Below are 26,117 nucleotides of genomic sequence, written 5' to 3' on the forward strand. Positions count from 1 at the left end.
ACAGTTCATACCTCCAAATGTTTGTGGACACCATTTCTAATGAAGGCATTTAGCTAGTTTAAGTTGCACCCATTGCAGACACAAATGTGCAAATGCACACATACAGCTTGTCTAGTCCCTGTAGAGAAGTACTGCCAATAGAATAGGACTCTCTGGAGCGGATAGTAAACATGAACCTATTGGCACCATGAAAACGACTGTGAAAGGCTCTGAAGGCTTCGTTTTCCAGCTGTTGAAAGTGCGCAGAGTATGTAAGTCACTGCGGATAACCAAGGGCCAGGAAGAACACATCAGTAGTGTCCTCCAAATTACCCTGAACGTAGGCTGCATTTCTAGGCTGTATAGGGTCCTTCCCTCTGGAACAGCCTTCTATGACGTAGCAGCCGAGAAATGCAGCCTAGCGCCACTGCATTGCTTTTGCATTGATGTTTTTCGTATAAATTAACTAATAATTCCGCAACAGCTTAACTAGCCTAAATATGACATTCCATTGCACATTTTACACACAATATATATCAATATATATCTATTTAATATCTATTTAATAATATATATAATATCTATTTTAGAGTTTGCGTATGGCCATTAGCTAGCTAACATGGCGCTAGCTTTTTCTCCCTATTTTGTTTGATCTTAATTGGCACAACATTGTCAAGATTAGAGCGGAGCACAGACAGCAGATCATCTGTTCCATGCTCAAGATCTATAGGAGGAGATGGGCGGGAGATGGTTAAATGTGGAAGGTTATTATTAAATACACGAGCTGTAGAGGGTGTTATGGTAAGTTTGCTCATATAGCGAGGCGACAGGCGGATATCCTGGTTTAAGGCTAAATTAAACATGATTAGGTAGCGGTCAGAGATGAAGTCAGGATGAGAAATGCTGAGTCCAGCTGGGCAAGCTACTGTATAAGCGTTCGGAGAGCAAGTCCCTCTGCGGTCGCCATGTTCCTTGAGGTAAACAAACAAGAAATTTTTCAAGTAATAAGAGAGCTAACAAACAATCAGCAGGCAAGCGAGCGTACGACCCGTCCACTGGAAGCCTTCTACTCATTGTCTCTCAGGGGTACTGTTTATTTTTAAGCAGTGATGTAAGCTGATCTCAATGCTTTACGCTGTAGGTGATAAGAGGAAGAAGATCACTCATCCGGAGAAAGAGGAAGACGAAGCCGTTTATGAAAACATGAAGGTTCTTGTGAACCAGAGAGAAGAACCACTGGACTCGAAGGGTGTCAATGTAAATGTACAGTTTCATGCTGGGCTAATGAAAGTGCTCAATAGCCGTAGCAATGAGAGCATTTACTCAAACTAACAAACACACTGACTGATATATAATAACCAGGGTTATTACATTAATACTGAAAAAAGAAAGTTTCCAATAAATAATAATGAAACGCTTGCCTGACGACTGCCTGGTGACCTCAACCCCTTAACACAGAAAGGCTTAGTACACACTAAGGTGTATTACTCAGTATCTACAGGGAGTCTGGTTGGGGATCTTGACCAGCATAGGGGATTGTTTTTACTAGGTTTAATGGTTTAGCTGGTCTAGTCAACCATTATGACCAAGGTAGTTGACCAGGCATGACCATGATGACCAGGCCGGGCTGGTCATGCTGGTAGACCAGTTATTCCATCAGACTCAATGAAAACATATGGCACATATGTGATCTCAGTGATTTTGAGAGAGGTGTGATTGTACCAGTTTGAGTATTTCTAAAACGGGTGATCTTCAACCGTCTCTAGAGAGAAGGGTGTAAAAAATAAATCACACTGAGCAGAAGAGGAGAGAGGGTCAACAGAGGATGGTCAGCCTGGTTGGAGCTGAAGGAAAGGCCAAAAGGCCACATCAGGTTCCATGTAGTGTTCCTAATAAAGTGCTTAGTGAGTGCATACAATTATGTTCTACTTGATTAAGCATTTTCGGATGACGATGTTATCTATCTAGTGTTGTGTAAATATAGCCTCTCTACACTGAAGTAAACGGGAAGTAACACTTCAGTTAAGTAGGTTAGCGAGTTTCACAGTTTTACTAATGAGTGAGTCGCATCCCCTTTCGACTGTAGCACGGTTTGCATGACAGAAACTGCAGTGTGCAAACTACTGTACTGGAACTGTGTGCAGTTTGCTGGTGGATGCTGTCCACTGAACAGCACTGTGTTTGAATACAGTGACCTGCAGTGACCTTACTTGGCTATATTCCTTATTGCAGGTCTTTTGAGTTCGCTCTATGGTGCCAGTCTGAGCCTGGGCCTTGTTTTCTTTATAGGAAGATGGGTTCTTTAACCTTTATACTGCATGAGCCTGAGTGTGTTCACATACCAGTAGCTGAATATAAGACTTTAGCTGGTCGATCAGCTAAGATGTGTTTGGTGTACAAATCTTGCTTAGTTAGGTGACCACTGGAGCTACAAGGCTAAAGTCGGTAACAAACAGTGGACGTCAATAGTCACCCAAATCACACACATACACACACTTCTCTCAAGCCACTCAAATGGCATCCAGGTCTTTGTTGATGTGGAACCGGCCTTTGAATGTGGTTCATTATATTAAATAATTATTTATAAATAGAAAAAAACGTATTATTTAGGTAAACTACAAAAGCAAAAAGTAGACATCAAAAACAATGTCCAAATGTTTGTGGACACCCCTTCTAATGAATTCATTCAGCTATTTTAAGTTTCACCCATTGCTGACACAGGTGTGCAAAAGCACACCCACACACAGCTTGTATATTCCCTGTAGAGCAGAAATACTGCCAATAGAATAGGACTCTCTGGAACAGATAGTAAACATGAACCTATTGGCACCATGCTGCCTAATAATGCCAGACGTGGGCTAGAGGGGTATAAAGCCCCCCCAGGCATTGAGGAGCTGTGGAGCAGTGGAAAAAAATTGTTCTCTGGAATGATGGTGGTGGAGCTCCATCCAGTACTATTAGATGGGATGAGTTGGGGAGTTGGGGATGATGAGGTGGGGTGGTGATCATCATCATCATCCAACACTCTGATCTCACTATCGCTCTTGTCACTGAATGCAATCTTTAAGCAATGCTCCACGAGACAGTTACTCCAACAAGAGCAGGATACACTGTTTTTAATACCCTTTATTCCAGAAGACACAATGAATTTATTATTTATTATTTATCAAATTTTTTTGTAACTGAGTGTCTTGCTATCCCTTTCTGCTGTTGCACTGGGAATTTCCCCACTTATTATTATTATTATCATAAAGCTATTGGTGTTTTGTTATTATTCCAGTTGCTGTATTAATATACTTGTTGAGCTATATGTTGTGCTTCACTTTCTCCGACCTGTAGCACTTACACTGTATCACCTCTGTATCTCCCAGACTAGCACTGTTTATGCAGTGTCACCAAAAGTAAGTGAAGAGGTAGTAACCGCAGAGTGGAGCCATGTTGCTTTTTTTAATCTGGTGAACGTGCAGTGAGCACAGTGTGTCTGACAAGTGAGTCTCACAGTCTGGCTAATCAAGATTAAATCTAGTTAGTCTAATCTAACATTCCTTTTGTATATTTCTAAACATTTAGACTGGTCAGATGTGATGTATGTAGTGATATTATATTATTAATTTGGTAAATATATTTGTTAAAACGAGAACAGACCTTGTTTTAATAAAAATGGTTCTTTGATTGATTCCATAGAACTACTGCTTTTGGTTCCCAAAAGAACTCTTTGTGAAATGAGAGATGAGAGGGCTTTTAAAGTCTTTACATAAAATGAAGGTTTTAAAAGAATTCAGTGATAATTCTCGGAACTGTTACACACATAAAGTCAAAGTGTAAAACGTTCATTCACAGTCACATGTGTCATTTACAAGAAGCATTTCTAGGGAACTGAAAGTGATCTTTCTATGAACTCACCCAAAGAACTGTTAGTCTCTTTCAGTTTAATAGTTTATTCGTGTTTTAAGTCATATTTAACAAAAAATCAGTTTGAACAAACATGTCAAACATATTTAGTATGTTTAATTTAATAAGTAATGATAATGTCACTATATACATGACCAGTTAAAATGTCTAGAAATAAACATTACATACATGCAGACTGACTGGAGTTAGTATGTTTTCATGGCCATTTATAATAATAATAATATAATAATAACAATAATAATAATAATAATAATAATAATAATAATAAAAATAATATTAATATTAATATTAATATTAATATTAATATTATTATTCTATCATGCTGAATCCATTAGTAAATATTACAGCTTTAAGCCCAAAACTTTAGTCCTGCTAGAAATGTGCAGTTTGCATTGCCTGAAATTGGTAACAATGGTGCCTGTTTAATTCTATTCAAAATTGTTTTATTTTATTAGATTATTTGTTTGGTACTGCCTTTATTAACTCTGCTGTTCAACTGTAACAAACAGTATTGAAGTTCCCAGGTGAAATTTACCTGGAGCACGTTTAACCATCCAAAAGTAGAATATTTTCTCCCAATAACATTGTCTTCAACTTAATTAATATTAATTTAATCAATATTTAGTGAAATATAATTTTTTACACTGTACAGTTAATGATGTACTTTTTAATTGACCTAAACAGCATGTGCATACTATCAGCATTGGGGCATGATGTAAACATTAACCCAAACAAAATATTAAATCAAAATATACATATATCCATTTACATATGTAGTACACTAATAAACCCCAGCAGGTAGTTTGCAGGTTTTGTGCTACAAAAAGTACTTACAATATTTCCCCTGTCCTTTTAATCCTTAAAACAGGTCAAGTTGACCCACAACACAAGAGGAGGTTTAAAATGTCAACATACATCAATCAGCCATAACATTAAAACCAGCTGAAGTGAAGAACACTGATGACCTGAGTCCAGTGGCTCCTGTCTGTCAGGGGGTGGATCTATATTAGGCAGTGAGTGAAGAACAGTCAGTTCTCAAAGGTGATGAAGGTGATGAAGTAGGAAAAATGGACAAGCGTAAGAATCTGAGACACTGACAAGAACGGTTGACAACAGCTGGGTCAGAACATCTCCAGAACATCATCAAGCAGGTCTTGTGGGGTGTTTCCAATGTCTGAAGGTGTCCAGATACCACAGGGGAACTTTGAAAGTCTTGAGGAGTTTGTGCCTTGTGCCTGAGGGGGACCTACACAATATTAGGCAGGTGGTTTTAATGTTATGGCTGATTTGTGTATATAACACACATTGACATATACGGTATTGTGCAGATCCAGCCATGTACTGCAAGTGGCACTTCTAATTCTGGTAAAAACTGACACTTAACAGCATTTCCTGTCTTGAAATTAAAGGGGCAGCTTTTTTTTATTTCACATGGCATGAAATAGCACAAGAAGAGGAAACACCGCCTTTCCAGTTTCGGTCTTCAGCACTTCAGAGTAAAGCTGTTAGAGGACTGCAGCAGAGCTCCCTGCAGTTCAGATCACACTGGATTTTAACACGGATTTAAACACCAGGATGCTGAGACCTCACCTCACCTTACTGCTGGGTAATCTCAACTTTAAATCGCTTTCACAGTGACAGTATCATCCATGTGTTTGTATCATAAGTTGTTTATTACTATTATTGCTATGATTATTATATTGCTGTTCTGCTGGTGTAGGAGGGGGTTTGGTCATGCCTTTTAGAACATGAACGGTTTTGGGGAGGTCAAACCTGCCAACCTGAACAGTAATGCCTATTTTGCTGCTTCGGCACCCAAGTAAAGCCACTGTGCCTGGTACACTCGTACCTGTGCTACACACACTTCCAATGTCCATGCCACTGCTGTGCTGAGAACACAGTTCATCAGTTCATCACTCAAATAATATTCACAGATTAGCTGTGGAAAATGATATATGGTCATGTATTAATTGCATTTTATTCCAAAATATATTTAAAATGTATGTCATTTAGAATATATTGCTTTTACAGTGACAGTATCATCCGTGTGTTTGTATCATAAGTTGTTTATTACTATTATTGCTATGATTATTATATTGCTGTTCTGCTGGTGTAGGAGGGGGTTTGGTCATGCCTTTTAGAACATGAACGGTTTTGGGGAGGTCAAACCTGCCAACCTGAACAGTAATGCCTATTTTGCTGCTTCGGCACCCAAGTAAAGCCACTGTGCCTGGTACACTCGTACCTGTGCTACACACACTTCCAATGTCCATGCCACTGCTGTGCTGAGAACACAGTTCATCAGTTCATCACTCAAATAATATTCACAGATTAGCTGTGGAAAATGATATATGGTCATGTATTAATTGCATTTTATTCCAAAATATATTTAAAATGTATGTCATTTAGAATATATTGCATTTTTATTATTATATAAATTATTATATATTATATAATATATACTAATGTAATTATATACTATAATTATTATTATATTAATTTATAATTATTGCCAATTATATATTATAATTGGTAAATATATTTTCTTTTTTTTATTAACTTATTGACAATTTAACATACATTTATTTTAAAAATATATGGGGAAATATATAGCAATTTAATACATTGCAAAAATATATTTGGTCAATAGTAATAGCAAATATGTATATTTGGGGGGTTCTGACTCCTTTCTAGTAATGAAGGTGGCATAGAGGGCCCGATAAGTTGTACAGTAGCAGATGAGCTACAGTCTATAAGAAGGTTGAAGGTTATTAAGTATTAAAAATGTAAGTATTTTTAAGCTATAAATCACCCGTTTTGCTGCTGATGGGATATAAATGCTAAAAAGCTTGAAAGAATGGTAAGAAACAATCAGGGCCTTCAGGCCTTTACAGTGTATTATATGGTGGCACATTGCCAAAAGTATTCACTCGCCTCTCTTTGCATGCTCATGAACTTGAGTGACATCCCATTCCTAATTGACAGGGTTTAATAATTCTCAGCTTAGAGTTTAGTGGGAATTTTTGACTGTTCTTCCAGAAGCAAATTTGTGAGGTCAGACACTGATGTTGGACAAGAAGGCCTGGCTCGCAGTTTCCACTCTAATTCATCCCAAAGGTGTACTATCGGGTTGAGGACAGGTCTCAAGTTTCCATGTACATCCATGTCTTTATGGACCATGTTGGAACAGGAGTTTGGGTCGTCCCCCAAACTGTTCCCGCAAAGCTGGGAGCATGAAATTGACCAAAATCTCTCAGCCTGCTGAAGCATTAAGAGTTCCCTTCACTGAAACTAAGGGGCCGAACCCAACTCCTGAAAAACACCAACACCATGATCCCCCCTCCACCAAACTTTACACTGCAGTCAGACAAGTACCACCGTTTTCCTGGCCAAACCCAGACTCCTCCATCGGATTGCGTGATGGAAAAGCGTGATTCGTCATTCCAGAGAACAGAGCAGTCTCCACTTTATGGACTTAGTCTCCACTACGCTTTATGTGCTTGGTGATGTAAGCCTTGGATGCAGCTGCTCGGCCACAGAAACCCATTCTATGAAGCTCTCTATGCTCTCTGTTCCTGAGCTGATCTGAAGCCACATGAAGTTTGGAGGTATGTAGCGGTTGACTGCAAAAAATCTGCGACCACAATGCTTCAGCATCCGCTGATCCCGCTCTGTCATTTTACATGGCCGACCACTTTGTGGTTAAGTTGCTGTTGTTCCCAATCGCAGCTGACTGTGAAATATTTATTAGTGAGGAAATTTCACGACTGGACTTGGAATTAGTTGGAACTCCTGAATTCAATAGTGAAACTAAACAATAGATGGTACAATAAAAGTAGAAGACTTGACATGGACATACCCTTTTCCTGTGGTGACTGAAAAGTGGAAAACAGACATCCTGTAGCTGGTTTTATCTGCTGGTGGCCTGAAGCAAGAGCAAACAGTCGTCAATTGCTAATTTTAAAAGCTGGAGCTGCTTTTTGATTCTCCTTCATGGACAAAGAGGTAATTTTTGCTTAAATTTTTCAGCTAATGTGTTTGGAATTCGAGGAAATCAACAAGTCTAGCTTATAATGTATGCAGATAAGACAGTTTATCATTGGCTCAGCAGACTAGTTAACAGTTTACAAGTATGAGCTTAGCAAATAAATCAGCTGAACCTTAAATACTATTTTTAAATAATTACTTTTAAGATTTTAGCACTGTTAGTTAGACAAGGGTTACAGTTGGCTTCATGGAATAACACTGGCTGTTAGCTACATGCTAACATTAGCTACCCAGTGGTCTGTTAGAAAATGCTAGTTAGTTGTATTTTAGCTGGTTACCTAACAGTGAGATGTGATGTTTGACTGTTTCTTATTCTCTTTCTTTCTAGGAAAAGAAACATCCGTTTTTAAGAAGTTGGCTATAGTTGAAGAAGGGGAACTGAGAGAGAAAAAGTGATAAGGAACCGAGGCCTGCTCTAGACTTTAATCCTCAAAAGCTTTATAATAAATGCTTGCAACGTGTTTTCATTTGTATGCAATCTGATTTTATTGATACCTTAATTAAGTCATAGCAGTGGTCTCCAACCTGGAAAGCTACTTTCCAGGAAGTTTCAACTCCAACCCAAATCTAAAGCCACATTCACACAGCAGGTAAACTGGCCTAAATCTGATTTTCTCACCAAATCCGATGTTTGTTTGTTTTTGTTTGTTTGTTTTTTGTTTTTTGTTTTTTAATGTGATATATATCCGACTTTCATCACGCTCTTAAACTGCTTCAGCCATTTCTTTAGAAATGACTTAATTTAGTCTGAACAGAGACATCACCCCAAATATTATATTGCTATTCAGCTACTGGGAACCTCCCTTACTGCTATCGTTCATTTCCCTTCTCTTCAGCCTTTTATAAATATTTATAGATTTCGAATTTCCAACTTCAGAATAAAGTCTTGCTAAAGTCGCAGCGCGCTGCCGTCATCTGGCTCGTTTGGTGAAAGACTTTTTCTCGTCTTGAAGTTTCGATAAAATCATTGCATCACTGCATTCAACATTATCACAAGTTTTTAGTCTTGGCTCATGCAATTTGTGACGTGGACAAAGGGGTAATAATTAATAGGTGTGCAGGAAGATCTCTGAAGGTTTTTTTTTTTTTTGCTGTAATTCCCGAACAAAACTCAGCAAACACAAAGTGCAGCTGTGGCCAAAAGCTGCTTCTGCTTCTGCTCCATTGATCAGCAGTTTCTCTTCTTGTAAATGTCCACCAGGAGCATGATGGGAAATAATCTCAAAAGTAATCCAGTTGCAGTCTTGCAAAATTGTGACCCTGCATGAATCTCAGTCTTTGCAAAATCACAGATTATCTTTGGATGTGAGAAAGTGTCAGATATGGTTAGCATGAGTCGCATATATTATATATTGGCTCTCAGTAGCACATATGAAAGTGGCCTAAATTTGAACTAAAAATGTCAGATTTGCGTTTCTTGCTGTTCACACTGCCACACAGCTAACACATCAGTGTCACAAATGGTGAAAGAGATTTAGAGACATTTTACCTGCTGTGTGAACATCTCATTTAGCCATATTCATCTAATCAATCAATGACTTCTGAAGGCAGTAGTTGGATCAGGTGGAGGTGACTAGGGTAATATCCGAAGGTAAATCTCTAGGAGCAGCGTTGGAGAGCAGGACACTTTTAATGCACACTTGTTTTGCCAACTAAGAAATTAAAAGTAGTATTAATATCTGATTAAAATGTTACATTTTGTGTTTGATGGGAATTATTAATATATTAAATATCCAAAACACATTTCTGAGCTAATTTCAGGAGCAAATTTCTCTTTTTATAGTGTGTCTAATGCGTAGTTAAAAACCTGTCAAGATCTATCTAGCACTGTCTCTGTCTTGTCAAGTTCCCACCCAGTAAACAGCTTAGCTTCCACACTCTGGGCCATTTTTACACCTGGGTGTTTTTCACACAAATGTAAAAGCCCACACCCAGGAATTATTCTGGTCTTGTTTAAGGGAGGGACTCTTTATCACTGGTTTGCTTTTACACAGAAGAATTTCATTCGAACCGTGGGTCAATTAACAACACTTTTCTTTTTGCAATATAGTAAAGCCTAGGTTTCTGCAATCACTGGAAATGGGAAATGGAGTAAAATTTTAAATGTAATAAAAAACAAAGAAATCTGAAGCCTGTGGAAATGTGCACTGAATGTGAATCCCTGTCAGTGTGGCTGCATCTTAAACCGCGCCCTGCTCCCTACATAGTGCACGTTGTAGGTGATGAAGTAACAACTTCCCAAACCGAACAACATGTTATGTGTAATAGAAAGCATTCTGGAGTTCAGGCAGGTTTATGTTACATGACTCTCTACTAATCATTTGGCACTTACTTCATGTTGGTGTACTGCACAGTGCACTCCACAGGGAGCAGGGAACCATTTAAGACTCATAGCTGTACTAAAGCTAAAGCTGCAGGTTATAGTCAAATGTGTAGCTCTGCATCAGGTAGGTCAGTGGATTGCCTGGTTAATAGAAATCTGAGGTTTCATTCATTTGTTTTCAAAGCTGCTGTATAAAAGACATAGTCCCTTTGATCTCTGCAGTTATTAAAGCTTGTGATTGCACTCAAATGTCTTAAATTGATGTCTCACATTCAGGAGGTGTGTAGCGTATGCACTGTATGTAGCTCTTCAGTAATTCTTCAGTATCTACACTGTTAAAAATAAAGATGCTACAGATGTTTCTTTAAACTATGCCATAGAGGAGCCAGTTTTGGTTCCATAAAGAAGCATGTGTGTCATAGAGATGTATGAGTGTGAAGAACCTTAAAAAGACAATAACACTTTATCTTGATGACCTTCATGTCTTTTTGCGTTATTTCTTTTTTTTTTTTTTGTCTCTGTCTTTTACTAATTACTAATTATGTAAAGCTGCTTTGTGACGACAACAGCTGTAAAAAGCTCTACAAATAAATTTGACTTGACTTGACATGTAAAGGTTCTTTGTCAATCAAAATCTACATTTAAGGCATTTAGCAGAAGCTCTTCTCCAGAGCGACTTACAGAAGAGCTTCACTGTTTACTGAAGAAGAACCTCAGCTAGTTTAAATAGACTAAAATTAAAGCTCCTCTAATCTTAGACTCTACTAAACACAAGTCAATATGGAGACCATAATACTCTTCTCTTAACCTGAGTCCTCTCAGAAGAGGAGGGTCTTCAGTCTGGGTTTGGGGACAGCGAGCGTTGGACTCTACTGTTCGGACACCCAGGGGAAGTTCGTTCCACCACTTCGGTGCAGGACAGTAAAAAGTCTGGACGCTCGTCTTCCGTGGATCTTAAAGGATGGCGGGTCGAGCCGAGCCGTACTTGAAGCTGGAAGGCCTCTTGGTGCAGATCGAATTTTGACCATCGCCATCAAGTACGGAGGGGCTGGCTGGTCCTGTCTTGGCTTTGTAGGCCAGAGTCAGGGGTCTGAATCTGATGACCTGGGCAGCAGCTACAGGAAGCCAGTGAAGAGAGAACGCAGCAGAGGAGGAGCTGAACATGACTGAATTTAGGAACGTTGAAGACGACCTGACCCGTGCTGCTGTGTTCTGGATCAGCTGCAGGGGTCTGATGGTGCGTAAAGGGAGACCAGCCAGAAGAGAGCTGCAGTGGTCAAGTCCTGAAGTGAGGAAGGGTGGAATTCTCCGGATGTTGTACAGGAGAAATCTGCAGGACCGAGAAATCGAATCATTTCTATTACAAAAATGGTTCTTTATGAAACCTAAAGTGGCTCCTCAGTGGCATAGTACCTTCTGTAGCACTTTTCTTTTAGTACTGACTCTGACTGTATTTGGCAGTATCTCAGTTTAGACGCTGGCACTAAATCCACTGAAACATGGCTAATTCTGTTCTCTTTGTAATGAAACATGCTCTGAAAGTCACTGAAACCCCAGAAGGGCTTTGAATACTTGTCTCACATCTCATAAGATCTAAGAGAAGTGTGAAACTGCCCATCTTCTATTTCTAACATTTAACATCAGTTTTCAGATTAGATCACTGACATACGTCAAATCTGAAGCAGTCAGAAAGACGCCTCAGAAAAAGCCCCTCATTACTAAACTAAGCTGAAACACACCACATGCTATATACACAAATCAGCCATAACATTAGTACCACTGCCAGCTGAAGTGAAGAACTTTAATGATCTGGTTCCAGTGGCTTCCGTCAAGCGCTGGATCTACTAGGCAGTGAGTGAATGGTCGGTTCTTGAAGGTAATGAAGAAGGAAAAATGGACAAGCGTAAGAATGTGAGACACTTTGACAAGAACCAGACTGTGATGTTCTAGACAAGTCAGACTGGGTCAGAACATCTCCAGAACATCAGCAGGCAGGTCTTGAGGGGTGTTTCTGGTATGCAGTGGTCAGTACCTACCAAAAGTGCTCTAAGAAAGGTCAACTGGTCAACTGGCAGCAAGGTCATGGGCCCCCATAGCTCTCACTGATGCTCATGGAGGTCCCACTTCACAACTTACAGGGCGTAGAGGACCTGCTGCTGACATCTGAACGTGTCCAGATACCACAGGACACATTCAGAGCTCCTGTGGACTCTTCAATAGACAGATCTGCTGTGGCAGCACAGGGGGAACTACTCATGTTGCTAATGCAGTACTAATGTTATGGCTGATCGGTGCATAGCATAGCATAGTGCGCTAGGAGTCCTCCAGTCATCTCTCTTCTGGCCTGCTTCCTTTTTAGGACTTCCTTTTATAACAGGAACGCCAGCACAGGTTCCATTAAGTAATGGGAAACTCACTGGTCAAGTTGGGTGCGTGTCCAGAAAAACCCTAATTATTGTATTTTAAACTGGTTTTATTTGAGTTATTTAGTCTAAGAGCTTTTTAATGGCTTAAGCTCATCCGCAAGCGAACCACCCTGATAAGGACTACTGAATAGTCAGCTAATGCTCACTCAGCTAATGCTCACACTCTGCTTTTACTGTTTGCCACAGAAAAACTGAAGTAAGCAAATCAGCTATTCACCCTGGGTGTTCGTGCTGTTTCTAACCATAACCACTTCAACCATGTGGTACCAACAAGCTTTAAAGTCATAAGCAGGAACTTCAGATGAAGAACTTGAAGGCAGCTCTACACCAGAGGAACCCAAAACTGGGTTTCTGGTTAAACCTTCTGCTTTTCGTAAGCAGTTCCAGTTCCAGGCACTCTTTATGTAGTATTACCATCAACTACTCTCTGCATTAACTCCTGAAGATGACGTCACCAGTTTGTAGAGATGGAAAGTTCGCTCCAGAGATTAACTGTTTACGTAGTTCACCACTTAGGGTACAACTTTTGTGAACATGCCTGGTGGAAGGGAAGCTTTGGGGATGTACAGGTGAAACTTTACCATTACTTTATTTATAATTTCATGGTATCCATACATCAGTGGACTATAAACTGAAAGGTAAGAAAAATAGAGGAAAAAAAGAAAAGATGTGTATGTGTGGGTGTGTATATATATATACACACACACATACACACATATGTATGCAAGGATTAACATATATGTATGTGTGTAAATGTACACATGGGGCTGGTGGTGTGCCAATGGATATTGGAAATAAGCAAATAAGGCTGTAAATGAGTGCATTAAAAACATTTAAAAATAAAATAAAATAGTATAACCAACTTTGTAAAATGATCAAATAAAGATAAAATAAGAAATAAAAATAGAAAACTAAAAAAAGGAATTATTGTACACTGTACATGCCCCCATTTCTGAACAACCAATTACCCTTAACCTTCTTTGCTCCCCGGGTGCCACAGTGATGGCTGACCACTATTCCAGGGTTGTGTGCTCACTATATCACTGTGTGTGTGTTTGCTCACTAGAGTGTATGTATGTGTGTGTTCACTGCTCGGATGGGTTAAAGGTGGGGGCCAAATTCCACCTGTGTCCAACACTAATGGTGAATATGGGTGTATTTGTGTTTTTGACTTTGAAAATATGTAAGAAACACATTAGTCACATTAATTACAATAAAAAAGGGAATATAATAATATGGCAGTCCATCAGTTTGGGGTCCTTAAGCGATTGTTTAGACTTATTTTGATCCTTGATCTCCACATGACCTCGATTTGCAGGACTGTCCTCAGAAATGCAGACTGGATGGTTACCCTATTTCGAGCTCTTTAGTGTCACCGTCTTCAAAGAAAAGCCACAACTTTTCATGAAACTAACAAAACATCTGTTCTTTGTTTCAGTATCCAGTATTCTCAGAGCTTCCAGCTATTCCCAGCTTCTGGCTGGTAAGCAACCTTTCAGTGAATAACAGTGAATTTAAAATGAATATGAATACACACACACACACACACACACACTTTTCTTGCTTGAACATTACACACTACTTTCTGTATACAGTCTACTACATACATACATCCTATCCAGATGTTCTCTCACTCTCCTTTCTCTGTACTGCACTTTATTTATCTGATAGTGTCTCAGAACAATCTGTACTACCGTCTCAACCAGTGACTCCTCTGTTCTCCATAGTCTGCACTGTTCTTACTGCTGCACTTAGCACTTTACCTTAAATATACAACTTTGTGTGTGTGTGTTTGTGTGAAGGTTGGGTGTGTTTGTTACTTCTGTAATGTCAGTTATCGTGCACTGTGAGCTACTGTAACCAAAAACAAATTCCTTGTATGTGTAAGCATACTTGACCAATAAAGTCCGATTCTGATTCTGATTCTGAAGTTCAGTTCAGTATAAAGCTTATGTCTGTTTATGACAGATGGCTCTGCCCTACAGTGCGTAGGTATGTTGGCTTGGAGGCCTATTCAGCATGGTTAAAAAAACATGTATCCAGGATGCACTTGGATTACCTGGATGTAATGCTAGTGTAAAGCTAGCAGGTCAAAAAGCACTTTGGCCGATAAGACTGCACAGATCTTCCATTAACTTCTGTTATTAAATTGTACTATAAACTGCACAGTGTTAGAAGCGTATGCTGAACTGTGTTGATCGCAGTAAAATCTCCAGCGCTGATGAATTACCTAAGTGTTGATGTAACTCTGGGGACTTTACTGTGCATGCAGTCTTTATAAGTCAGAATTTAGAAGTTTCTTAATAACAAAAAAACCCGAACTGTCACCATCAATGACCGGAGACTAATCGCATTTCTTTAACAGACGCCCTGGAGAGCCCAAAGCTCAACCTGAACATCCCGACCATCGTCGTCTCACCTGGGGAAGCAGTCCAGTTCCATTGTACCCCGCCCAGCTCAACGTCCAATGCTGTACACTTCCACTTGTACGAAAATGGGAAATTATTACACAACCATACAGCTCAAATATTTGATGTGAAAGTGAATACCTCGTCTCAGTACAGCTGTGACTACTGTAATACGTCACACACATCAGACAGGAGCAACTCCATCAACATCACTGTGGGTAAGAGCCCAGAGAATGACTTTCTAATGAGCTCAACTGACTGCAGTAGTAGAATGATCTAAGTATGCTTTATCAGTCACTGTAATTATATATATATTATAATCACTGTAATATTAAATATTCTGCTCCAGGGATGTGTTAGTCGGGTAACCATTAGCTCTGCATCTCACCAGAGTTCAGCTCTTAATGCAGCTCATGACTTAAACCTCTTCTTGTCACAGAGAGCACATGCTTAAGGGCCCAACAGCGGCAGCTTGCCGAGCCCGGGTATCAAACCCACAACCCTGTCATCGGCAGCCGCTGAGCCACCACTGCCCCCTTATTAATATTCGTTAATAGTCATTTATTGGTAAATATTTATTTGGCTCCATGTTGCAGCTATTGTGATCATTTGTCCACATTTTACTGTCAAAGTGTAGTGTGTAATCACTGTATTCACCGTAGTTTCCAATAAACAATGATGATAATAATAATTATTAGAATTAAGGCTGGGGTGTGTTCGAAATCCGGCAAAGAGGAGGCAGATTCAGGTGTCAGGAGCTGGATCTAATCATACACGGGCACTAGATCATTCGTTAATCACGGACAGTCTAGTCTAGTCCGACCATGTCTAGTCCATTCCAAGCTACTCCGACCCAGCCTAGTCTGATCCGATCCAGTCTGAACTAATCCAGTCTGATCGAATCCAGTCTAAACCAATCCAGTCTAATCGAGTCCAGTCTGATCGAATTCAGTCTAAACCAATCCAGTCTAATCGAATCCAGTCTAAACCAATCCAGTCTGATCGAATCCAGTCTAAACCAATCCAGTCTGATCGATTACAGTCTAAACCAATCCAGTCTGATCGAATCCAGTCTAAACCAATCCAGTCTAATCGAATCCAGTCTAAACCAATCCAGTCTAATCGAATCCAGTCTGATCGAATCCAGTCTAAACCAATCCAGTCTGATTGAATCCAGTCTAAACCAATCCAGTCTGATCGATTACAGTCTAAACCACTCCAGACTGATTGAATCCAGTCTAAACCAATCCAGTCTGATCGATTACAGTCTAAACCACTCCAGTCTGATTGAATCCAGTCTAAACCAATCCAGTCTGATCAAATCCAGTTTAAACCAATCCAGTCTGATCGATTACAGTCTAAACCAATCCAGTCTAATTGAATCCAGTCTAAACCAATCCAGTCTGATCGAATCCAGTCTAAACCAATCCAGTCTGGTTGAATCCAGTCTAAACCAATCCAATCAGATCAAATCCAGTCTATACCAATCCAGTGTCATCGATTCTGGTCTAAATCAATCCAGTCTAATCAAATCCAGTGTAAACCAATCCAGTCTAATGGAATCCAGTCTAAACCAATCCAGTCTGATCGAATCCAGTCTATACCAATCCAGTCTGATCAAATCCAGTCTAAACCAATCCTAATAGAGCAGTACTGCTGGAAATCGTGGGGGCGGTGTGGCCAATAGTTCAATCACTGCCATTTGGACAACGTGTCTCTACCTGATTGGCTGGACTACGTCCCTACTCCTAGCTGGCTAACACTAGCTCTGAGTTAGCATGTTTAGCCAGCGTAGATGTGGCAGCAAGAGTGTGACTTTCAGTGGCCAGCCTTGACAGCTTGTTTATCTGCCTTAAAATGAGAGTCAGCAGCATCAGCCAGGGTTAGGATAACCTGAGCTTTCGGTTTCACTAATAACATTTACTGTATTCAGCTATAACAGTTGCTGAACAGTGCAGCAGACGTCTGGCTGGCTAGCTAATGTAAACTCTACTCTGAGCCACTCTCCTACCTAACCAGACACAGTCAAATGCCTAACTAACTAAAGTAAGCTCTTTAGCATTCTGTAATCATATGTGGGCATCATGGATCGCTACTGGCTATCTAAAACGTCTGTAAACAAGTGTGCCACTACCGGATTCGCTCCCGGCTAGTTTTGCGCTAAGAATGCACTGCTCTGTTTAAATAACACATATGGACTATAAGAAGTTCTAAGAACCAATGAAAATGAAAGACAATATTATATTATACTAATTAGCGCGAAATGAAGAATTCTGTGATTTGCGACTAAATGGACAAAAGTATTTGGACACCTGCTGATTCATTGTTTCTTCCAAAGTCAAGGGTATAAAGAGAGTTTCTTCTGCTTTTGATGGAGTAACTGTCTCTACTGTCCAGAGAAGAAGGCTTTCTACTGGATTTTGGAGGAACATTGCTGTGAGGATTTGATTCAGAGACAAGAGTTTTAGTAAGGTCAGGATGTTGGATAATGATCACCACCCCGCCAATTTATCCCCAACTCCCCAACTTATCCCATCTAAAACTATTAGATAGAGCACCACCAATTGTCCTATTCTACTGGCACCATTTTTCTACAAGCACTAGACATGCTGTGTGCTGTTTGCACATCTGTGTCAGAAATGGGTGCAGCTTAAAGATGCTGAATTCAGTCATTCGAAGGTGTCAACAAACATTTGGTCACTGGCCTTTATCTTTTTTTAGCAGAGCAACTTAACTGATTGGTGTCTGTCTGGGTGTCATCAGCTTACAAACAGTAACAGCCTGCTGTAACAGACAACTGTATGTGTGAACAGCCACTGTGGGTGAGCTGCTGCAATCACAATGTGGCCTGTGTGAATGTGGTACCAGTTTACAGCTACTGATACAAGTTCCTCTTCTTCTCCAGTGAACTTGCTGCAGCCCAACATCTCCTTCAGAGCTTCTGGTGACTGGTTTCACTGGTGGCTTGAAGGGCCTGAGGTGACCAGGGGCTACAGCTTCTCCATCATCTGCTCCATTCAACCCCAGTATCCAGGAGGTTCCTTCCACCTGGAGTTCAGTGGATCCAATATCACCAGAACAGACTCAGCTGTTAACCACTCAACCACTTTCTCCTTCCCTCAGGCTGATTACGTCCACCAGGGAAACTACAGCTGTGTTTATAACGTAACTGTGTCTTCACGCTCTTTCAGCTCCAACTCTGAACTCTTGGCCGTCACTGTGAAAGGTACAGTGATAAGATGAGCTCATTGTTTTTCTGGACGTGTTTTCCTGAAGTGTGAACGTTCTGACAGCCATTTCTCCTGCAGCATCGTTGGTTCCCATCGTCAGCTTTTCGGCAGCAGCAGCAGGACTGTTACTCATCTTAGTGCCGATCGTCGTTTTCCTCAAGAAAAGAAAAAAGCAAAAACTGCAGATAGCTGAGAAGACGTATCGTAGACACTGTGAGTACTTTCCGTTCTGAGGACAGTTGGGTACTGAGGTACACTGAGACTCACAGGAGATAAACTGAGAGTAGATACACATGTCCAAATGTTTGTGGACACCTGCTCATTCATTATTTCTTCTGAAATCAAGGGTATTAAAAACTATCCTACTTTTGTTGGAGTCTCTACCTTTTTTCGTGCAGAACAAGCACTGATGTGAGGATTACCACCCCACCTCATCCCAAACTCCCCAACTCATCCCAATCAACAATGAATATGCAGGTGTCCCAATACTTCTGTCCATATAGTGTACCTTGGTACTATGTAGAATGCTTTTTGGTAAAAGTGTACTGAAAATAAAAGAATAATTCAACCAGGCGAGGAACAATGTAAATCTATATCTATCTTTCTATCTATCTATCTATCTATCTATCTATCTATCTATCTATCAATCTGTCTGTCTGTCTGTCTGTCCGTCTGTCCATCCATTCATCCATTCATCCATCCACACAATTCTTCAGGTGCCAGAGCCCCCGCGGGAAATGAGGAGACTGATGGGGAGGATGATGATGATTATGAAAATGCAGAAATGGCTCTTCATCAAAGAGAGGACTCAGATGAGTCAGGTGCAGACTATGTCGATATAGATGCAGATGTGGAGAAAACGGGCGTGGTCAATAACAGAAAGTGTGCAGGTGAGCGAGTTTATAATACCAGTGATTTGATCCACAGTGATTATTTGAACTGTAGTGTGACTCTGTGATTATTCTGTAGGGGTCTGCGTGAGGAACGAGATGGAGGATGAAGATGATGATTATGAAAATGCAGGAACAGTTCCTCCAGAGGAAGAAGGTTCAGATGTTTCTGATGAGAACTACATCAACATAGAAGCTGATGTGGAGGAGACAGCAGCAGGTGAGAGAGTTTCAAATATTAACCAAAACAATTTCACAGTTTCAGGAGGCTGTAGGACCCTGTCTGCACCTATATCCTGTTAAGACATCCTGTTACACTTAGTAGTCAAATGCCTCTCCGGCTCATTAGACTGGAATCTGATTAAAGTGTGGGACGGAATATTCTAATTCACTCTTTTCCCGGCAAAGGGAGAGGGTTTGGCATGTACTGGGAGGAGTTTTTGTTGTACTAGGAGGTATTTCAGTTGTACTGAGAGGAGTTAAGATGGTACTGGGAGGAGTTGGGGTTGTGCTGGTGGTTGTTTTGGTTGTACTGGGAGGAGCTTGGGTTGTACTGGGCAGACTATTGGTTGTATTGGGAGGTGTTTGAGTTGTACTGGGCAGACTTTTGGTTGTACTGGAAAGAGTTTGAGTTGTACTGGGCAGACTTTTGGTTGTACTGGGAGGTGTTTGGGTTTTACTAGGAGGAGTTTTGGTTGTACGGGGCAGGCTTTTGGTTGTACTGGAAGGAGTTTTAGATGTACTGGGAGGAGATGGGTTGTACTAGGTAAACTATTGGTTGTACTGGGAGGACTTGTGGTCATTGGGCAGACTTTTTGTTTGTACTGAGCTGGGTTGTACTGGAAAGAGTTTCAATTGTACTGGACATACTTTTGGTTGTACTGGGAGGAATTCTGGTTGTACTGGGAGGAGTTTGGGTTGTACTGAACCAGGTGTAAGAGAATTAAAGAACTCTGGAATTAGAGAAGGGTGGAATTCTTGTGGCTTTTGCTTTGTGGGAGAAGACCAGACCCTCCTCTGAAAAGTGAAGCTAGGACTGAAAGGAATGGCAGAGTTAAAGGAAAGTGACGGGGTGGTAGTGGGTTGTGAAAACTTTGTCATGAACATGTAAATAATAGGAAGATGCCATTCTCCCTATTACAGTCAATCAACATTATTCTGAAGATGCAGGTAGAATTGCTACATAAACAATTATATTCATATTTCTCATATTTTAACTGTATTGTGACTCAATTATTCTGTAGAAGAAAAAAACACAAACAGGATCACTGGTTTGTGGAACAATATGGAGGATGAAGACGATAATTATGAAAGTGGAGAAACAGTTCTTCCAGAGAAAGAAGATTTGGTGGACTCTGATGATGACTACATCAATGTAGATGCTGATGTGGGGGAACCAGCATTGGAACATCAGTTTGCAGGTGAATGTTTATGTAAATTGTGTAGAACATCATAGCCATTTGAGTCAATACTGGTTATAATCTTTCAGGTTCTTGCCAACGTTGTAGTTCACATTACATTGACATTTTGTGGCTAAAATTGTGTCGTAAACCAGTTTTTCATTTGCGTATTCTGATCTGATCGTCCTGTAGATGCCGAACACCCACACGAGACTTCCCATGTGGAGATGGAGATGGATGATGAAGACAATTATGAAAACTCAGAGGGTTCAGAGTTCTCTGATGAGGACTACATTAATGTAAACTAGATAGTGGCCATGGCGTACTCTGACCAGAAAAGTCAGGAGGCCTTCATACACATTCGGCCACTGAGCTCAGAGGAGCAGTCTCTCCTGGATCTTTCTGGCTGTCCCGAAAAACATCTCAACCAAAGGTGTTCCACTGGATTCAGGTCTTGTGACTGGGAAGAACCAGCAGTGAAGAACACTGAACCCATTGTCATATTGATGAAAGCAGTTTGAGAGACGTCTTGCTGGAAAGTAGCCTTTAGAAGAACTGTGGTCATGAAGGGATGCACATGGTCAGCAACAACACATTCAAGAGAATAAATTCAAGAAATGATGGATTGGTACGAACAAAGTCAGCCAAAAAAAAAAAAATGTCTCCACATCATTACACCACCTCCACCAGCCGGGACTGTTCACACCAGGCAGGTTGGGTCTATGGATTCATGCTGTTGGTGCCAAATTCTGACCCTCCTATCTGTAATGTTCCTCAGCAGAATTCCAGACTCCTCAGACTAGGCCACGTCTCTCCAGTCCTCAGCTGTGAAGTGTTGGTGAGCCTGTGCTGAGCCTCTGCAGCCTCAGCTTTCTGTTCTTGGTGGACAGAAGAGGGACCCGGCATGATCTTCTGCTGCTGTAGCTCATCCATCCTCCTCACCTGAGACGCTGTTCTGCTCTCCACAGCTGTACAGAGTCACTGTAGCCTTCTGTTGGCTCCAACCAGTCTGACTATCCTCTGTTGACCCTCTTCTAGTAACATCGCTTCTTTATTACATCTCTGACTGTCCCAATTCCAGATGAGGTGAGGAAAGCTTCTTCAAGCACCTGCTTAAACACCTTCTAGTGACAGATGCGAGTAACTGGAGCATTGTGACTGCTCACACATTCAGGCAGGCGGGACAGCGTGGAGGAGGCCGGCTGTGGTTTCCCGCCTGGGCTTTGCATGTGTTGCTATGTTGTTGATGCTCGGTGTAATACATTAAGGAAAGGCCACACAAATGCAAATAAGCTGGCCGTCCAGTTGGCTACCTGGAGAACTAGGGTCATGTGTGATTGTCTCCAGTATCCCTGTTCAGTGCTTGTTCACTGTCCTCTCCTTCTGGCCTCCACTATAGAAACAAAGCGGTACGAAGGAAGGGTGAGAACTGGAGCAGCAAGTGGGTGAAAATGGGAGTTTTAAATGTAGGCACAAACAGCAGTTTAACCTTAAGGCCACTACGTATTACTAATGCTAAGAGAATGGCAGTGGACACTAGTAATCTGTTTATTATTACTGATATTTATCTATTTTTATTAAAAAAAATAAGAAAAAAAATTATATTAGGTACATTTATATTTATTTATGTATTATATGTATATTTTAATAGACAACCTTTATTTTTTCCTTAATTATTGTTGAATTCGTATATATGTGTTGGTGTATTTTTGGCGTATCGAATATAAAACACTTGATAACAACAAATGCTCAATGTCATTAAAAGTTTATAAAAGTTTAAAAGCTTGTATGCTTAATTAAACATGGACATGTTTGCTGGTATAAAAAAAAACCAAAAATCTAATCTGCTTATTGAGATTGTCAGAGTCAAGGTGGGTCCGGAGCCTACCTGAAATAATAGGGTGCAATGCAGGAATACCCCCCTGGACAAGGCACTTACCCTCTCTGCTCCCCGGGCGCTGGAGTTGGCTGCCCACCACTCTGGGTGTGTGTGTGTACTCACTGCCCCTAACACATGAGTGTGTGTTCACTACCAGATGGGTTAAATGCGGAGGACACATTTTGCTGTACAGTGTACAGTGACAAATACGTGCACCTTTACCTTTACCTTTACCTTTTTAGTCCATCACAGGGCACCACACCCAACCATTCACTCACACACTCACACCTAGGGGGCAACATAGGCAATTTTGCATAGCCAGTTCACCTACCATGTATTTTGGGAGGTGGGAGGAAACCAACACAGAGAGGGGGAGAACACGCCAAACTCCTCACGGAAAGAGAGACCAGAGCAGGAAAAGAGGTGCTGTAAATTATAATGGAAAGTAGACTAAACAGAAACGGGGCAGATTGAGCTCAGGCCAAATGATCAGGTGTTTGAGTTGGTGTATTTGGCCTCAGTTTCAGAACATGTTAGAGTAGAAGGATGAAGAACGACTGGGTCAGACCATCTTAAGAACATCAGGCAGGTCTTGTGGGGTGTTCCCGGTATGCAGGGCTCCTAAAAAGGACAAGGTAGGATTTTAACCCTTGCATACTTTTAACAGCCTTGACTTTTGTCCTAAGGGTCAAAATGACCTGAAGACAATCTCTCTACCCTGGTGGTGACCAGCTTTCATTAGTTAAGGACAAAGGTGATGCTTTACTTTTTAATATTGGGGAAACAGTCTTTTTAATCTGGGAAAAGTCAATAAATAGTATTAATAGTAAAAGATCATTGAGAGGGTTATTTTTCTATGAGGTTAAACATGGTTAACACATGAGGCATGTGCTGAAGGGCCCTGGCCATCTATACTCAATGAGTAAAAGTATAAAATATACTGGTAATTTATACTCAAAAATAAGGTCAAAACATCTGAATCATAAATTTAATAATGAAGTAAGACTAGACCTGTAATACAGTGGTGCTCAAAGCTTGTGCTAAGCTCTTATAACTGAGGGGAGACATTATTACCCCACGACAATACATCTTTTTGCCACAAGGGTGCAGCATTGCAGTTTGGTTTTAGAATGAGTTTTAATGAACTGCTGTAAAACATATTCGTCTGAATGTGGAAGTAAAAACTGTGAAAGACTTTAAAAGCTTTTAGCTCATTTTTTAAGTCCATGATTTAACCATTTTTACTGGTTTTACCATTGACTGCTTACCCAAGTACCAGACGAGGAGAAGGGGTTTTTATACCTCTTCTTTTCAGGGGGATAGGGGGTTGTTAAGGGGCTTTTTATGGGTTTGGAGCTTTAGTAGAAATGTAATTATCCTGTGAGAAAACAAGTGTATATGCTCTAACATCAGCTATGGAAAGATCTACCTGCTATCATTTAAAGACATTTTGGGACTGTTGGAGACTTCTTTATGCATCCTGTGGTTCTGTTGTTGGACTGAACTTGCAAATATGGTCTTATCTGGTCATGTTGGTCAGCTGTTCCACTTTCTAACTGTTCTGAGATCTTTTTAAACCTCTTCCCAGACTCCTTTGCATCTCCACCCTTCTTCCTGAAGGCCTCAGAGAGCTCTTTGGATCTGGCCATGATGGTGATCTTCTTCACCCCTCACTTCAACCATCAATCCAGATCAGACCAGACTAAACGTCTGAGGTTTAAATCAGACTCCAGAGTCCTCCAGAATAATCCTCTCCAACCATGTTCTGATCATCTGCTCCTGATGTTCTGCTCCTGAATCTGATTCTACACATCTGAAGGAGTGATACATGTGGGGGGGCTTTTTATATTTCTATTAATTCCATTTTATTAATGATGATTAAAGACGTTTCTTCAGGTGTGTGAGTTTAGTTATATCACCTTCAGTTCTCAGTGCTGATCAGATGAAGGTCAAACGTCCAGATGTTTAAATCTGTTCAAAAAGACAAAGAGTGTCTTAAAGTGGCCTGATGTTTTTAGATGACTGTATGACATAATTGCAAGAATCCAAGCAGGCCTCCCTCCAACAGCTCCTCGCTCTTGCTGACTATTAAAACTCAGAAAGGTGATTGGTTAAAACATTGGTTGCACATTCAAAACATGACCAGCTAAAGAGAGCTAAACCACAGCCGGAAGTATCAGTGGTGTTGAGTAGGAGTTAAAGAGAAGACTGAAACTCAAGACTCACACTTTTTACAACTGCTAACATCCTTTGGTCCAATCTGTAGTCACATTTTCAAAACTCTAAACACAGTGAACACAACATCAGTCTGTTTGGGCTTCAGCATTAATACAGTTTATGTTTCATTTTACAGTTCAGGGTTTATTAACGAAACCAAACACAAAACAAAGGGATAAGAAACATGAACTGCAGCAACGTGGGCAAAACAATGAACAGAACCAAAACGTGACAACCCAAAATGGCGAACACAACAAAGCTGGGACTGGGAGGAGCAGGGAGTTGAACGGGATGATGCAAAACCAAGGACAGAGCTGTGCTCTGTGTACAAAAGGGGGGAGGCTGGGGAATCAGTCGCTAGACCAAAAAAGCTAAACCTCAAAAAAGGCCAACCTTACCTGACTGTGCAGCATACTGCCTTGAACGTGGGTCACCTTGGAACCTGAGTAGGGGGGAGACCTTCTCCCGAACGTGGACCGCAATCTTGAGCTGACCTGAACAGGCCGGTAACGTGTGAGGAATCTCAGAGCGCCTTAGAGATCCCAACGGAGTCAATTCACGGCAGTAAACAAAGGGGGTAAGCTCCTTAAGTACTCCCAGTCCCAGGTGCAACACATGAACCAACACAAATGAACATGAATCAACACAAACAAACTCAAAGGAACCGGAAGTGATGGAGGTGTCCTTATTTGGGCACTTAAATATAGTATAAAATGCATAGTTTTGCACAAGCTATTACTGGACTACTATTTTTTAAAAGTATATATAATTGAAATAAAATGCACTAAAAGACCAACTGCCACTGATTCCAATACCATTTGTCAGTTACATGGACACATAAAAACGGGCTTGTTTGGACTGAGTTTGGTCAATGTGGGCACAGGAGCAGAGAGAGTGACAGAGGAAAGAAAAATCATGTCTGGACAAAGAAGAGGAATTGTCGGGCCAGGGCAAGGGAGAGGTAGAGGAGTAAGAATCTGTGGTGGTGTTCAACGAAGGAACTACTGCCACTGATTAAATTACAGCCACCATCATAGACCATGTGATAAACAAGGTTCTTGTTGGTACTGGTGCCGTTGGTGGTGCTGTTGTTGGCATTGGGATTGGTGTTCTTGTTGGTACTGGTGCCGTTGGTGGTGCTGTTGTTGGCATTGGTATTGGTGTTCTTGTTGGTGTTAGTGATGTTGGTTGTGATGTTGGTTGTGATGTTGGTGGTGCTGTTGGTGTTGGTATAGGTGTTCTTGTTGGTATTGGTGTTCTTGTTGGTACTGGTGCCATTGGTGGTCCTGTTGTTAGCATTGGTATTGGTGTTCTTGTTGGTGTTAGTAGTGTTGGTTGTGATGTTGGTGGTGCTGTTGTTAGCATTGGTATTGATGTTCTTGTTGGTACTGGTGCCGTTGGTGGTG

At 40.8% G+C, this 26,117-nt stretch overlaps 1 protein-coding gene across 2 annotated transcripts; it reads left to right on the forward strand.

The window, feature by feature from the left end:
• The first annotated feature begins 5,403 nt into the window (after positions 1–5,403).
• LOC140574039 (uncharacterized) lies at positions 5,404–22,353 on the forward strand. Of its 2 annotated transcripts, XR_011980695.1 has the most exons (10): positions 5,404–5,497; positions 14,126–14,170; positions 15,053–15,313; positions 18,001–18,321; positions 18,404–18,538; positions 19,042–19,215; positions 19,295–19,435; positions 20,460–20,636; positions 20,808–21,243; positions 21,397–22,353. XR_011980695.1 is itself a non-coding variant. In XM_072693732.1 (9 exons), the coding sequence occupies exons 1-9, from the start codon at positions 5,467–5,469 to the stop codon at positions 20,921–20,923; spliced, it is 1,401 nt and encodes a 466-aa protein (XP_072549833.1). In that variant the 5' UTR covers positions 5,404–5,466; the 3' UTR covers positions 20,924–22,353. The 2 variants fall into 2 exon arrangements, 1 of the variants encoding a protein (XP_072549833.1); XM_072693732.1 differs by having other exon boundaries at positions 20,808–22,353.
• Positions 22,354–26,117: the final 3,764 nt, after the last annotated feature.

The sequence above is a fragment of the Salminus brasiliensis genome, chromosome 12 (assembly GCF_030463535.1).
Source record: "Salminus brasiliensis chromosome 12, fSalBra1.hap2, whole genome shotgun sequence".
Classification (NCBI taxonomy): domain Eukaryota; kingdom Metazoa; phylum Chordata; class Actinopteri; order Characiformes; family Bryconidae; genus Salminus; species Salminus brasiliensis.

Excerpts from the sequence above, each read along its gene's own strand:
- LOC140574039 (XM_072693732.1), top strand. The coding sequence starts at position 5,467 with ATGCTGAGACCTCACCTCACCTTACTGCTGG. Across the intron at positions 15,314-18,000 it reads CTCCATCAACATCACTGTGG|TGAACTTGCTGCAGCCCAAC; the intron begins GTAAGAGCCCAG and ends CTTCTTCTCCAG. Across the intron at positions 19,436-20,459 it reads TGTGGAGGAGACAGCAGCAG|AAGAAAAAAACACAAACAGG; the intron begins GTGAGAGAGTTT and ends ATTATTCTGTAG.